The sequence below is a fragment of the Vanacampus margaritifer genome, chromosome 15, assembly GCF_051991255.1.
Source record: "Vanacampus margaritifer isolate UIUO_Vmar chromosome 15, RoL_Vmar_1.0, whole genome shotgun sequence".
Taxonomy (NCBI): domain Eukaryota; kingdom Metazoa; phylum Chordata; class Actinopteri; order Syngnathiformes; family Syngnathidae; genus Vanacampus; species Vanacampus margaritifer.
In genome coordinates this window covers 18,620,649-18,635,867 of record NC_135446.1, presented here as the reverse complement: position 1 = coordinate 18,635,867, position 15,219 = coordinate 18,620,649, and the positions used below count along the sequence as shown (strand labels likewise).

The following is a 15,219-nucleotide window of genomic DNA, read 5'->3' as shown; positions in this document are numbered from 1 at the left end:
GGATTGGACGTTGACTTAACTGTGCATATTTAGACGTACGTAAGTGTAAGTAAAAGAAAAAAGAATTAAATAGAAACTTCAGACCACCAGTAAAGCTTTTACTCATTTCAACCAACGAGCCAATCACCAATTAAACATGAAATGATGAATTTACATTTCCTGGTACCTAATGAAGTGGCTGCTTGAGGAAACAACTGATGCCAATTTGAAATCTTGAAGCCAACATTTATTATACTTTTTTCCTGTTTTAACTTCATTTAAAATACAAAATATTTGTTTGTTGTGTTATATTGAAGAGTAAACCACTGAACAGCCTCTCTCATGCTTCTCACGTATAATAGCGTACACATGACATGAACAGTCATTTCACTGGAGGTGGCACAAAAAAAAGAAAGAAAGTTTTGTCAGGGTACTAAATGTGTCAAGTCAGCATTTTTCTTGCTGTAGTTTTGTCAAAATGGTGTTTCAAACACTTGACAGAACTTCAAGTTAGATTTAAAGGATGCATCCTGTGAATGTGTGTGCATTTAATATATTTAAAAAAAAGTGCACAAACAAGACAGGTGACACCAGAGCTCCGCCACGAGCAAAATAATCTCATTTCGAGCGTGTGAGTTCACTTTAAGAAGAATAAAGAAAAATTCACAGCAAATAAAAACCGTAAATAATCCCAGTCTCACAACCCACAATGCAGCTGGGTTGTTTTTTCCACACTCAGGTCAAACCAGTTATTTACAAAATAAAAACACACACGGAAAGCTGACACGACGTAAAAACTTGATGCAAGTTATGATAAACGACACAGCGGGAACGAAAACCAAAAATTCTCCGTGTTTGAAAGTTGGGGACGAGCAGACGAGAGTCCTGGAAGGAAATAGGCGGGACGCACGTTTAACACATGCATGTGCACGCACACACACACACATGGACCTACAATCGCACTCATGCACCCACATTTCTTTGTAAACAACATATTGACCATAGATGTACCAGTGTCAACCGTACAACTACTACTTTCCTTTTCCACATTCAGCATCATTAGGAACATTTTCCCAATCCGCCATTTTAACTTGAAGTGCTATTATGAAGAAATATTTTTGACCTTGCACTTGACATTCCACATTTGTATTCATAACGATCGAAATATGTACATCACCAGCCATACCGTTCGGTACAGCTGCGCAATCGAAGAAATATTTCAAGACCCTGTAAAGTGAATTCAGAGATTTGTTTCTAAACATGTTTGAAGAAAATTCCTGAAAATGTGCCAAGACTGAGAACAATGTAGTACTGAATTGTATAGCTTATTTGTTAAACGGTCACCATTTCAGTGATTACATGCTCAAAACAGCTGGGTCAAAAATAGCCCAATTGGGTCAATGCAACTTTTTTTTTTTGGGGCTTTCATTTTGTACTAAACGTTTTTTTGTACTAAACAAAAAATAAATAAATAAATTGCTCACATTGACCTAATTAGTTGGCAAAAGTAACCCAATTAATGCTGGGTTGTTTTCTTAACCCCCTGGCTTGGTAGCTGTGGGTTTTGAGCAGATTGGGTTATTTATTGTGACCCATCAAACTGGGTTGAAGTTTGGATTTGGCTGAATAACTGAAGCTGGTCACAATTTTGGATAGACAACACTGATGGCTCAGTGATGACTTTGGGTAACAGGATCAGGGATCAAACCCAACATCTAATTGGGTCACATAGTTATATTTTCAACCTAGTAACCCGTTTCTTGATAGCGTTAACTTTATTGCCCCTTGTGGGATCAAAAACTTGACCCAACATAATGGGGCATAACCCAGCATTGGCTGAATCCTCTTTGGACCCAGTGTTGGGTTAGCTACTTCATCCAATCGGGATTACTCTTTGTTCTTGGATTATTTTTTGTAAGGCTTGTTTTATAGAATTGGCCAATAGATTTTCACTTTCGCATTGGCGCAATCCTCTTTGGACCCAGCGTTGGGTTAGCTACTTCATCCAATCGGGATTACTTTTTGCGCTTGGATTATTTTTTGTAAACCTCGTTTTATAGAATTGGCCAATAGATTTTCACTTTAGCATTGGCTCAATCCTCTTTGGACCCAGCGTTGGGTTAGCTACTTCATCCAATCGGGATTACTTTTTGCTCTTGGATTATTTTTTGTAAGGCTCGTTTTATAGAATTGGCCAATAGATTTTCACTTTAGCATTGGCTCAATCCTCTTTGGACCCAGCGTTGGGTTAGCTACTTCATCCAATCGGGATTACTTTTTGCTCTTGGATTATTTTTTGTAAACCTCGTTTTATAGAATTGGCCAATAGATTTTCACTTTAGCATTGGCTCAATCCTCTTTGGACCCAGCGTTGGGTTAGCTACTTCATCCAATCAGGATTACTTTTTGCTCTTGGATTATTTTTTGTAAGGCTCGTTTTATAGAATTGGCCAATAAATTTTCACTTTAGAGGGACTTTAAGTACACGTAGCAGCTGTACTAAATATACTTTGGAGTACATTTTTATTTGGTGGTGTGCGGTGAGATTTTTCTAATCTAAAAGATGTGCCCTTGGCTAATAAAGGTCAATAAACACTGATCTAGTGAGATCCAATTGATCAAGAACTCATCATTAAAATGTGCATACCACTGTGGCTGAGTTTTTTTTCTTCTTCTCCCATTGGTGAATTTAATCATCCCTCCAAATCCACTGTACGCCATCTAATAAGACTTTGGGATGGCTGAATACAAAAAAAAAAAAAAAAAAAACTCGGCACCTTCCCGTGACAACAACAGCAGCATCACGATGGACTCCATGCAGTTAATGTGTGTTTCAATGCATAATCGCCTGCACACGTGTTTGGATGATTTGCGGTTGGATAGAAATGTTAGCAAAGGATATCAAATGGTGCAATCTCTCACACGCACGCACACACACTCATACGGCCAAAGCTCCTGATACATTCCTTTCTCTATTGCTTCTCTAAAGAGTCGTTCCTTCAACACCCTCTGGGCGCTGGTGTCCATCTTTGCCGAGTTTGCTCAGGAGGTGCGACAGTGTCGGGGTGGAAGGAGATGATGGGCCATCCGCGGTCAAAGTTCAAGCGTCCACGCACGAACGACGGGGTAGGGGGTGGGTGATTTAGACAAAAGAGTTCATGGCGTTGACGGGCGACGGGGCCTCGGAGCTCTCGTTGCCCTCGTGCGTGTCCTTCTCCTTCTTGCCGCTGTACTGGCCGATGAAGGAGCCGTCCTCGTTGAACTGGCCGTCCCCGCCCTCGCCGTAGTCCACCAGGCTGTCGTCGCTCTCGTCGCGCCGCACCGTGCCGTTGGACGGCGTCCGGCTGCCCTTCAGCGGCTTGTGGTCTTCTGTGTCACTGTTATAAAAAAATAAATAAAAAAACATCATTCAGAAACCTTTCTTTTTAGAAAACTGAATATTGGAGAAGGGGAATGAATTACTACAAGATATCACACTTGATGAAAATACAAAATAAAACAGAGCAGCCTCAAAACACACCCATCATCTAAAAAATGACGGCCACAACAATATGAAACTTATTTACGTAAAAAAAAAAAAATAATAATAATAATAAAACCCTTTGCTGGAGGCTGATTGGCTGACAGAGAAGTGGGGCGTGGCCAAGTGTGGAATAAGCGAGCTAATGCTAATTACACAAGGAAAGACAACTAACTAACATTTTTTTCTCTCGACAACTTCAACTAAAAGAGACAATGGCATTGAGTTTGTTAAAGTGGATAAATAATGTGCTTTTTGTTAGTTTCGATTCAGCCTTGCCTCTGTGGCGTGTTTGGCAAAGGGTTCCGCTGATGTCTCTGCAGCTTCGCACAATGTTCTATGTACAAATAACCACATTAAATGAGAAAGTACCAAAAGGAATAAGTTAAAAAAAACAAAAAAAAAAAAACGTTTTTCTGTCTCACCTGTATTCTCCAAATGTGCCATCGTCCTCCTTCATGGGCTGGATTTCTGGGTCTTGGTGGGCTTCTTCTTTCTCTTTCACTTGTGATTACACACACAAACGACTCCAATTAATAGGCTCTTTGTTTAAGTCCAAATGCAGACATGAAGACATTTACATATATATAACCAACTATGGTACTTCTATATTAAAGACATATACTGTACAGTGTGTGTGTGTGTGTGTGTGTACATCCTGTATACAGTAAGTATTGGTATGTGTATTGCGTATTATGTATATAAATGTACATATACCATACATTCACATGAATACATACATATGTTCTAAAAACAGTTATGTCAAAAAGAACCCAAATTGGGTCAAAAAGGGACCGACCAAACTTTTTTGACTTATTTATTTAACACCAAAAGATTTACTCTAAACACTACAGAGTAAAAAAAAAAAAACCCAATTTTGCTCCAAAACTGGACTGGCATTATTTTTGGGTCAATTTTGACCCATTTTTCGTTTTTTGATAGAAAACAACCCAAAGTTGGATCAAATTGCCCTAAGTAGCAGGTTGGTCCCTTTTGGACCCAGCAGTTTTAAGGGCGTACAATCTAAAAGTAGTAAAAAAAAAAAAAAAAAACACCTAGAATTTTTTTTTTCCCCCGCAAGTTATTAATTTGCCCAAACGTTTTGGGTTAAATAAACAAACCAAAAAGTTTGGGCGATCCCGTTTTGACCCAATTTTGGTTATTTCTGACCCAACAGTTTTTAGAGCGTACATACATACACATGCCATATACATACAGTAGTGTAGTCTATAACATTTAAGCCTGTGTTGAGTACCTGGATATTTGCCGCCCTTGTTCCTCTTGATGAAGCAGACGATGAGGAGCACCAGGATGAGCAGAGCGATTGCGCACATGAGCCCGATGAACCAGCCTTGCGTGGCGATGTCCACATGTCGACTGGGCACGGCTACAAAACGCACAAAGATCAAGCCCGTTTTGAAAAAAGTGTGCGGAAAAAACAACAACATTGGAAGTAGATAATGACGTGGACATAAAATGGATTACTTTGCACTGATGAAGAGAAATAAGGGAAATAAAAAGGAACAGGAAGAGGAAAATGAAAATGTCAGCGATTCTTTCAGTGCGACTTGACATGCGAGTCAAACGAGATTCTGAGATGATGAATGGGACTAATGAGACAAAAAGAACTACGCTGAGGCATGCCGCCTCACCTGGCACTGTAACCACTTCTTCATTTGTGGTGTGGAGCGTCGGCCCGGCCGGGTCTCGAGCTACCACGCGCACCCTATAGGACGTCCCCGGCTTTAACCCTTTTAAAATATGCGAGTGAGAGCCGTTTACAGACTCCTTTTTCCAGTCCTCTTTACCTGAAATCGAAAGTTGTGGGTTGGAGAGCAGACACGTTTACTTCCCGAACAGATGGCGGAAATTTGAAAATTGTATTGCTGCAAACACCAAGCGGGAGCCTTACTGTTTTCTACCGTGTATTCCACATAAATGTTCTTATGGTGTCCAAAGTATTCCCAAGTGATCACTGCGCACTCCTCCGAAACTGATGTGTTCACTATGCCAAACACAGGAGCTAAAGAGGGCGCTAAATACACAACAGAAGGGGGGGGGGAGGTTTTTATTCCCAAGTGTTGGAATAATACACTACACAGAAAATAAATTAGGGATATTAGGTGACAAATCCAGGTCCAGAAAGTAAAAACCCTGCCACAGTTTGGCTTTAGCCATTGATACTAGTTAGCTAGCTAGCTCCCTAGCAGGTAAACAAGCACCATGGGAGCTAGCTAGCTCGCTAGCTAGCGCCTGGGGGCTAAAGCTAAACTGTGGCAGGGTTTTTACTTTCTGAACCTAGATTTGCCACCTCTGTCCTGATGAACCTTTTTAACATCGTGTGATCGTTTGTGATCGTGTGTGTCCAACACACTCATAACACAAAAAAGAAGGAAAAGTAAAAAAAAAAAAAAGCAACATTTTGCTTATACAGCATTTTAGGCTCATCTTGAAATTTCCCCCAAAAGGCTGACATGACTAATAACTTTTTGTGAGTGCTTTATATTATATATATATATATTATATTACAAATACATCATTTCAGCTTAAGTACCAGCACCACAGATAGCGACATAGGGAACGTTGTGTACCCTTGTGAAGCGGGGGGAGTGCAGACTGAGTGACGGGGAAGGTTGGGTGAGGAGGGGGCTCAGTGGGGCCTGAAAGAACACGGAAAGAGTCAGACAACACAAAGAAAGTGACCGGCGAACAAGCAGAGGTTCAAGAGCACTCTTGTCACACCATAGCAAAAGTGGAGACAGCAAGCGATTTGATTATGATTATTATTATTATTATTATTATTACATAGATGCAGCACATCATTCTAAAGCAGGGGAGGGCAAATGTTAAAGTTCAAAGGTCACTTTTGATTATTTTTTTACATAGATGGGCCAGATAATTTCTCAATGAGGTTAAAAAAAAAAAAAAGAAGAAGAAGAAGTTAAAATGTGTTTTTTTAAATAATTGAATATTTATACATTTATGATATACACCCTGGACTAGTCGTCAGCCAATCGCAGAGCAAATAGTTTATTTACTAATAATTCCTTCACATGAACTAATCAGTTATTTAACCAATTGAGATAAATGAGGTAAATACACACACAAAAATAAAATGAAAACAGACATTTTCATGAACCATTTTTTCAGGGGGTGGCGAAGGCTAAATTAATGCTACAAATACTATACGCGTGAAAATGTAAATGATCAGATGTGGCCCACGGGCCCTAATTTGCCCACCTCTGCTTTAGTGCGGCAGTGAAATAAGCACATGCAGGATCATCATGCATGTTATGACATATTCAGTATTCAAAAAGTATAAAAACAACAAAAAAGTGGCTTCTTGCTGTCTTAGAACGGCGGTTCTTAACCTTTCTTTGTTGAAAAATAACATATGATTGATTTTTTTTCAAATCCAAGAGATTAGGTTTACTTTGGATCACCATGACCTCCACATGACCTCCACTGAATCCCTAAGGCTTGATTGAACCCAGGTTAAGAACCACTGTCTTAAGTTAAGAAATTTAGTCAGAAATTCATAAAAAAAAAAAAAGGAAACTTAAATAACAATGAGTCTAGATGAACTCAAAATGTAATTTTTAGACACAAACTAAACATTTTGCTACAAATCGCTTTTGGTTAGCGTATAACGTTACATATGCTACGCTATCCCCTATTTATTTACATCAGACGTTTTAACATGCCGGGCGACTAAAATGATCTACGCAGGTTACCTTTGCCCGTCTCGACAGCGGTACGAGTATGAGCTTGAGAAAGAAGGAAAGAAAAGAGAAAGTGGCGACAAAGGAGGTTGAATGTGGTCGAACCTCAAGGTCGTTTTTTTTTTTTTTTTTTTTTCTGTAATCGGGCTCGAATGATCCCCCGTGGTCGTGATGCTAATGAGGTCAAAGGTCACTCACTCGTTTCCATGACGGTGGAGGCCTCTTTGGTGAAATTGGCGCCGGCGCCTTTGATGGTCTTTGCACTCAGGTAGAACTTGTAGAGGACGCTGGAATTCAGGTTGTCCAGCGTCACGGTGGTCTCGTTGACCAGAAAATCCAGGACGGTGACGGGCCCCACTTCGGTGCTATTCACGACTGAGAAAGACGCAAGCATGTCAACGACGTGTGTGTGTGTTTGTTTTTTTAAGTGGCTGCAGGTTTACCTGGCTGGTATTTAAGCGTGTATCCAATGAGACGTCCATTTTTGTTCAGTGGTGGGCCCCATTCCAGAGTGAGCGAGTCCAAATTGGGATTCAGGGCGTTTAGAAAAGAAGGCGGTCCTGGAACTAAGTCAGATCAGGACAATTTGATTATTTTAAAGCTAAATATAATTTTTTTTTTTTTTAAAGGACTAAATATTGTGCACACACCTCCCTCAGGTGTCTCAAATTGCTTATCCTGACTCTGAGGACCTTCTCCTTTGCTATTCAGAACCCTGATGAAGATGTTGTACAGGCTGTAGGGTTGCAGGCCCAGCAGGTGTCCCTCGGTCCGGTTCCCGCTGAAGGTCAGAATCTGATCTTGCGACTCTTGAGCCACTTCCTCCTCGGTCGCATGCAAGCCTCGCTCGCGACGGTAGTACACCTGCATGGAATGGAACGAGAGGTTAGGATTAGCTTTATAGGAGGTTACTGGAGTGCAACATTCAGCGAACCATTTAAGGTTAATTTAAGGTGATTTTGCCGTTAAAAGGCTCACTTGATGATCAAATTTAGGGAACCATTGAAGGTTCCTTACAGGTTATTTTGAGGTGACTGGAGTATAACATTAATTTAAGGTCATTTGAAGGCTACTTGCGAGAACCATCAAAGACTCATTCAACATATTGAGGTCACATGACAATTCAATTTAGGGAACCATTGAAGGTTCCTTAAAGGAAACTTGATTATAACATTGAGGGGAATTATAAAAGCCGAATTGGAAGTTATTTTGGGGTTACTTGACAAATACATTCGAAGAACCAAGAATTCTTTTGAGGTTCTTTTGAGTACAGTATAACATTCTGGGAACCATTAAAGGTAATAAGGTAATTTTGGGGTTACTTGAGTGCAACATTCCAAAAACCATTAACTCATTTGCTCCCAAAAAATGTATAAATAAGTTCTACTTTAAATATTACCATGCTCCCAAAGACGTATTTATAAGTTTTTTAAAATGTATTTTTATTTATGCTAGAGCATACAGAAGGCTTTGATGCAGCCTCTGAACTGAAGAGAATGCTTGAAGAAGAGTATAAGAGATCAACCACTGTTTTAAACAGATATGTGAATAATGATGGAACTTTGCTATCTTCGAATGCTAATTGCTGCAAAATGGAAACAGATAGAAACATACATTTTTTTTCTGATGAAAGAAGAGACTCTAATCTTTGTTTTGGTAGGTGTCATGTTTTCATAGCAATAGAATAACAATATTCTGTGGACCTTTGCAAAATCAGTCAAAATCCAATATAACAGCTGGGAGCGAAGGGGGTTGCTTCAGTGAAAATGGCTGGGAGTGAATGAGTTAAAAGGCTCCTTAAAAATTATTTTGAAGCCACTTGACGGTCAAATTAAGGAGACCAATTAAAGGTTCCTTAAAGATTATTTTGAGGTTACATTCAAAGATTTTTTTTGTTTTGTTTTTATTTTGAGTATTCTGGGAAACATTAAGGTCATTTTGGTGTTACTGAAATACAACAGCATTAGCAGGACAATTATAGGTTATTTTTTTGGGGTTACTCACCTGAGTAATAAATTCAGGGAGTCTCCATAAAAGATTATTTTAGAGCCGCTTGAGAAGAAAATTATGGAAATTATTTAAGTTTTTTAATCTTACTTTGGGTGTAGAATAATTGAGTATTCTTAGGATTTACTTGCGCGTAACATTCAGGGACCCATTAAAGGTTATTTTGAGGTCTGTCCATGTTTTGTTACCACGGCCCTGACATTCGTGCCTGCAGGCAACTCATCATCGAATAAGCACGTTGTGCGTGACGAGAAAAAAAAAAAAAAACAGGGTCAGGGTTGAGCGTGACAGCTAGTGCCGAATGATCCTGCACAACCTTCCTCCGCTCAAGGTCCGAAACATACCTTGTAGCCCTTTAGTTTCCCACGGACCGAGTTGGAGGACACCGGCTCCCAGTGCACTTGTGCCATCGTGCTGTTGTGAACCGTCACCATCACGCCATCGGGGGCGGACAAAGGCACTGAAGCGCAACCAAAAAAGGTTAGCAAAGAGTAACTCATTTTGTGAGAAATGAAAACAAACACATCACTGACCGTCTTCCCCGGAGTATCCGACGACGACGGCGGCCTCCGGCCCGTTGCCGTAATCGTTCAGCGCTTGAACTTTGATCTCGTAGGGAACGTAGACGGGAACCCCGGACACGACAAAATGGGACGCGTTGGCCACCGTCTTGGAGGACCAATCTTGATCCACGTCCTTTTGTCTCCACAGCACCTTGTACTCCAGCCCGGGCCCATTTGACTGGAATCCTGTTAGCGACTGATCAGACATTTGAGTTTAAGTCAGAATGCAACTGCAGTGACCTTACATCGCCACCAGATGTCACTGTTTGCGCTGTCAGCAGCTTACAGTCCAGGAGATGACCAGGTTGCCAGGTTCTTTTCCTTCTCCCCGGACATCTGACGGATTCTCATCAGGGGCTGGAATGCCAAAGGTTCAAATCACGGGCTGTTTTGAAATATTTGCTGTCAATTAGAACCCGTCTCCGGTACCTACCTGACGGGTTGGTTCTGTACTGGCGCGACGGCAGGCTGGGTTGGCTGTAGCCCACCTGATTCTTGGCCAGAACCCGGAAGGAGTAGTAGACGTACGGCGAGAGCTCCAGTTGCGCCGTGGTGCTCGTACCAGCCACTTCTGTCATGTTGACCCACATGCCGGGCTGGTGCAGCAAATCCTCATACTGGATCAAAAACTCTGCACAAAGAAAATGATCATTTATCTCCCGTTGTAGGAATTTTAAATAACACTATAAAGCAATTAAAAGTCATCTTTAATAAATAAATTTTCAAAAACGACCTACTTTGTGTGGGACTGTTGTGTTCATCTCCAGGGATCCAGGTGAGCTGAACGCTCCGTTCAGTTTGGTCAGTGAGTTCCAGATCAGCGGGCGGGTCCGGTTTCTCTGTGAAGACAAGATAGTCAGTCCTTAGAACTACTGGAAAAAAAAAAAGGAGCACTGAGAATGTTTTGTTCATTTAATCAGTCGTTCGTGGTGACGGAAAATGTCATTTTTAATGAGGGAATGAGAATAAAAACTAAAATAATTATTGAGGTCAATATGAAAATTAGGGTTGTCAAAATTAGTGCGTTCATTTTGAGTTCATTTAAAGTTCCTTTAACGGCACAATTTAAAAAAAAAAATGTGATTAATGACCGCTCCTTACTTAAGCGGGGGAACTCGCAAGGCAGCAGACACGTCCATGTCAAAATTTAGCAGTAATAAATTTAACTCATTCACTGCCATTGACGGCTTTAGACGTCAAAAATTTATTGGAACTATTTCTGTTAGTTTAACATTTTTTCCACTTTTAACAAGAGTATGAAAACCGAGAAAAAAGTTGTTATTGTACATTTAGAACAGATATAAAATAAAATAAAATAATAATAAATAATAATAATAAAAAAAATTAATCACCTGACGACCTAATTTCTAATGATCTTTTTTCTAATTATCTTTTTTCAAAAAAAATAAAAGATGATTAAAATTAAGGCGTCAGGAGATTAAAAATTTCAATTGTAATTAATCGCATGACTTCAATAGTTAACTCATGATAATCACAAATGTTATATCTGGTCTAACTGTACAATATTTGTTTTCTTAATAATAATGAATACATTTGTGGAGACTGAGGACAAGTTGTATTTTACAAATTTAAAAATGGGCAGAATTTCACAAGTTATTTCGTGTTAAAGATTAGTTTTTAATATGGAAGGAAAAATGCACTGAGCTGTCACCGTCTTACAAATGCAATTATGCCATCTAGTGGCAGAAAAATGACCTCAACACAAATCAATATCACATTCGTTTTTTACAGTACAGTACATCTTTTTAATGTTAACTAAATTTTATGAATTATTATGAAATTACTGACTAAATTACAAAAAAAATGCAGCCATATTTCTATTAGTTTAAAAAAAAATCGCTTTTATATCAACAAGAGTATGGAAAAATTAGGAAAATAAATTCAATGTACATTTAAAATAGATGTAAAATTTACGATTAATCGTGATTTAACTATTGAAGTCATGCGATTAATTACAATAAAAAAATGATTCTTGCTTCATTTAAATAAAAAAAAATCTATCATTTTGTAATACAGTATATCTAAATGCAATAATACTATTAGGCACACTGCACAGTCTCATCAGGTCCAATAGAACATAAAGCAAATGTTAGATGAGGGTGAGGGTTCAAGGGTGCAGAAAACGTCACATGACTACACTGTAGACAGTATTTGTTTACCGTAGACAATAGCTGGAGTGGGAGTAGCCTCTGAGAGAGCAAGAATCAAGGAGTAGAGTACACAAAGTTAGTATAAGTCACACACACTTAAGACAGCACCAGAAAAGCAGGAAAAAGTCACCAATTCTAAAAATAGACGCTGACTTCTAAATGTCTCAAAGTGGACGCGGGGGGAATAAAGAGCAAAAGTACCGACGACGGTAAGCGTGGCGCTGGCGAAATCCCGGTCCAGGGTTGTGTTCATGATGCACGTGTAAGTGCCCTCGTCTTCATCCGTCACGTCTTTGATGACCAAACTGTCGGTATCCACCTCGAACCTAACAATCGGAAAGATTTCATCTCATTTGTCGGAAAAAGTCACGTAACGCCACGAGACCGTTCCGCCGAGCGTACCTCTCGTCGTCGGGCAGCTCGCCGTTGTTTTTGAGCCAGGTCATGGTGGGGACGAGAGACGGGTCGTGTTTGACTTTGCACTCGAAGACGGCGCTCATGCCCCGTTGCACCACTTTGTACTCCGGCTGCTTGAGGATGCGCGTGGGCTCTTTGACTTGGAGGAAAACGTGGTTCTCTTTGATGCCCAGGCTGTTGCTGGCGATGCACGTGTACTTGCCGCTGTTTTGCGACTGGGCCACGTTGATCTCCAGGGTGCCGTTCTCGTGGATCACGTAGGGGTCTTCGCTCTTGATGCTGATCTGACCATCCTTGTACCTACCAAGAATAGCGCGCGTTTAAGATCTGGACATTTGGGCGGGGCAGCAGCAAGTAAGCAGGTGGGATTTTTACCACGTGATGGTCGGGATCGGTGAGCCGAAAGTGGCACAATGTAGTAAAGCCGGGCTATTGGTGATGACCTGGTACACTTGGTTGGGAGGAGTAAGCACCCTCGGGGGCTCGGCTAAATGATCAAAGTCAAAATGACCATCGGGATCGTGAGACGGCATCGCAAAGTTGACGTTTTGCACTTACCGAGCACACTGACGAAGGCGTTGGCGATCAGGTAGCCAAATTCATTGGACGCGTTGCACTGGTAAACCGCACTGGACCCGGACTGGACACGGGTAAGAATTACCGTATCGGCATCCACCTTGCGCGTGGGGTCCTCGGGAGCGTCTGGCACGTTAAAGACCTTATCAGTTCATTTCAGTTGAGAAAAAAATACTTCAAAAGCATTGCCTGACTCAGGCAACTTAAAGGATGGTAGGGGCCATCATTTTTCATCAGCAGTACATCTAGTGGTGAATGGTGGCATTACAACACTGTAAATTTCTGTAAATACTGTGCAGCTATCAAAAATATAATTAGCACCTATTGAAATGCATTGGAAATGTTATTTTTTGCAAACCCCCCAAAGTTCTATAAAAACATGCTCATAAACCCCACCAAAAAAATCTGCCAAAACAAAACAACCCCTGCAAAAAAATAATAATCTGCAAATAAGTTTTTAAGGAAATTAAAAAATATATGTATTATTTTTTTTTTAATTAACTCATTCACTGCTATTGATGGCTATGGACGTCAAAAATTAATTTGAACTATTTCTATTAGTTTAACATTTTTTTCCACTTTTGCTAACAACAGTATAAAAACCTAGAAAAAAAATATTGTACATTTAGAACAGATATCAAATTTGTGATTAATCGTGAGTTAACTATTGAAGTCATGCGATTAATTACAATTTAAAAAAAATTTATCGTCTGACGAACCTAATTTTTTAATAATATTTGTTTTCTTTTTTAATTAGGTGCATCAGGCGATTAAATTCTTTAACTGTAATTAATCACATGACTTCACTAGTTAACTCAAGAGTAATCACAAATTGTATATGTTCTAAATGTACAATAAAAAAAATTCTAGGTTTTCATACTCTTGTTAACAAAAGTGGAAAAAATGTGAAACTTATAGAAATAATAATAGACGTCAAAAATTCATTTGAACTATTTCTATTAGTTTAACATTTTTTTCCACTTTTGCTAACAAGAGTATGAAAACCTAGAAAAAAAATATTGTACATTTAGAACAGATATCAAATTTGTGATTAATTGTAAGTTAACTATTGAAGTCATGCGATTAATTACAATTTTAAAAAAATTAATCGTCTGACGAGCCAAATTTTTTAATAATATTTTTTTCTTCTTTTTTTTTAATTAGGTGCATCAGGCGATTAAATTCTTTAATTGTAATTAATCACATGACTTCACTAGTTAACTCAAGAGTAATCACAAATTTTATATCTGTTCTAAATGTACAATACATTTTTTTCTAGGTTTTCATACTCTTGTTAACAAAAGTGGAAAAAATGTGAAACTTATAGAAATAATAATAGACGTCAAAAATTCATTTGAACTATTGCTATTAGTTGTCCACTTTTGCTAACAAGAGTACGAAAACCTAGATTTTTTTTTTGTAAATTTAGAACAGATATAAAATGTGTGATTAATCGTTAGTTAACAAGTGAAGTCATGTGATTAATTACAATTAAAAAAAATAATCGCCTGACGGGCCTAATAAAAAAATAAATAAAAATAAAGGGCGTTTAATTGTAAATAATCGCATGATCATTTTATATCTGTTACAAATGTACAATAAAAAAATCTAGGTTTTCAAAAAAAAATGTTTTTAATGAAATGAAAAAAAAGTTAAATTAATAGAAATAGTTCACATGAATTTTTGATGTCAATAGCCGTCAATGGCAGTGAATGAGTTCATCAGAGGCCACTCCGAGTGTGCCCGTGAGCCGCCTCTCGCCCACCTCCGGCCAAAACCATACAGTATACGAGCATTGTACTTACTTTCTATTGAGACTCCATTGACAAACCAACTAATATCCGGCTTCGGGTCTCCGCTGACTCTGCAATTCAGGATGCCGGTCTCATTTGGGGCGAGGATCAGGTTCCTGGGAGCGCTGATCCAGAATGGAGCAGCTGTTGAATAGGAAAGAAATAAGAAAGAGAAAGAAACCTGAGAGAGGAGCGCACGGAATAAAGACTTTCCAGTCAGCGGGATTTACAAGACGCTTTTCCTACCTTTAACGGTGACTTTGATGGCGTGATGTGCGGTTCCCAGGCGATTGGTCGCCGTGCAGGCGTAGTCGCCAGCATCCGCTTCGCTCACGTCCAAAACCTTAAGTGTTTTCTTGTAGTTGAGGAAGGAAACCCTGCTGGTCGGCAGCTCGCCGCCATCTTTCTGCCAAGACATCTCCGGGGTGGGCCTGCCATAGTAACTGTTATGCACCTTATTCCGCTCCAAAG

The 15,219-nt window shown here is 39.5% G+C and overlaps 1 protein-coding gene across 16 annotated transcripts in view; it reads right to left on the bottom strand.

Annotated features, from left to right (window-relative positions):
- Window positions 1–77: 77 nt before the first annotated feature.
- Window positions 78–15,219, bottom strand: part of nrcama (neuronal cell adhesion molecule a) — a 39,233-nt gene continuing 24,091 nt past the window's right edge. For 5 of the 16 annotated variants that reach the window (XM_077545456.1, XM_077545458.1, XM_077545469.1 and 2 more), the window contains 22 exons: window positions 14,995–15,179; window positions 14,761–14,892; window positions 12,938–13,081; window positions 12,755–12,866; window positions 12,365–12,679; window positions 12,164–12,288; window positions 11,972–12,001; window positions 10,529–10,630; window positions 10,225–10,422; window positions 10,078–10,148; window positions 9,762–9,987; window positions 9,573–9,688; window positions 7,872–8,085; window positions 7,665–7,787; window positions 7,420–7,596; window positions 7,234–7,266; window positions 6,091–6,159; window positions 5,412–5,534; window positions 5,152–5,307; window positions 4,755–4,886; window positions 3,925–4,003; window positions 78–3,356 (listed from right to left, as the gene is read on the bottom strand). In XM_077545456.1, the coding sequence (XP_077401582.1) occupies window positions 3,122–3,356; window positions 3,925–4,003; window positions 4,755–4,886; window positions 5,152–5,307; window positions 5,412–5,534; window positions 6,091–6,159; window positions 7,234–7,266; window positions 7,420–7,596; window positions 7,665–7,787; window positions 7,872–8,085; window positions 9,573–9,688; window positions 9,762–9,987; window positions 10,078–10,148; window positions 10,225–10,422; window positions 10,529–10,630; window positions 11,972–12,001; window positions 12,164–12,288; window positions 12,365–12,679; window positions 12,755–12,866; window positions 12,938–13,081; window positions 14,761–14,892; window positions 14,995–15,179 (3,097 nt within the window). In that variant the 3' untranslated portion in view covers window positions 78–3,121. The remainder of the gene's footprint in view (window positions 3,357–3,924; window positions 4,004–4,754; window positions 4,887–5,151; window positions 5,308–5,411; window positions 5,535–6,090; window positions 6,160–7,233; window positions 7,267–7,419; window positions 7,597–7,664; window positions 7,788–7,871; window positions 8,086–9,572; window positions 9,689–9,761; window positions 9,988–10,077; window positions 10,149–10,224; window positions 10,423–10,528; window positions 10,631–11,971; window positions 12,002–12,163; window positions 12,289–12,364; window positions 12,680–12,754; window positions 12,867–12,937; window positions 13,082–14,760; window positions 14,893–14,994; window positions 15,180–15,219) is intronic. The other 11 variants (XM_077545466.1, XM_077545464.1, XM_077545468.1 and 8 more) reach the window with 5 other exon arrangements.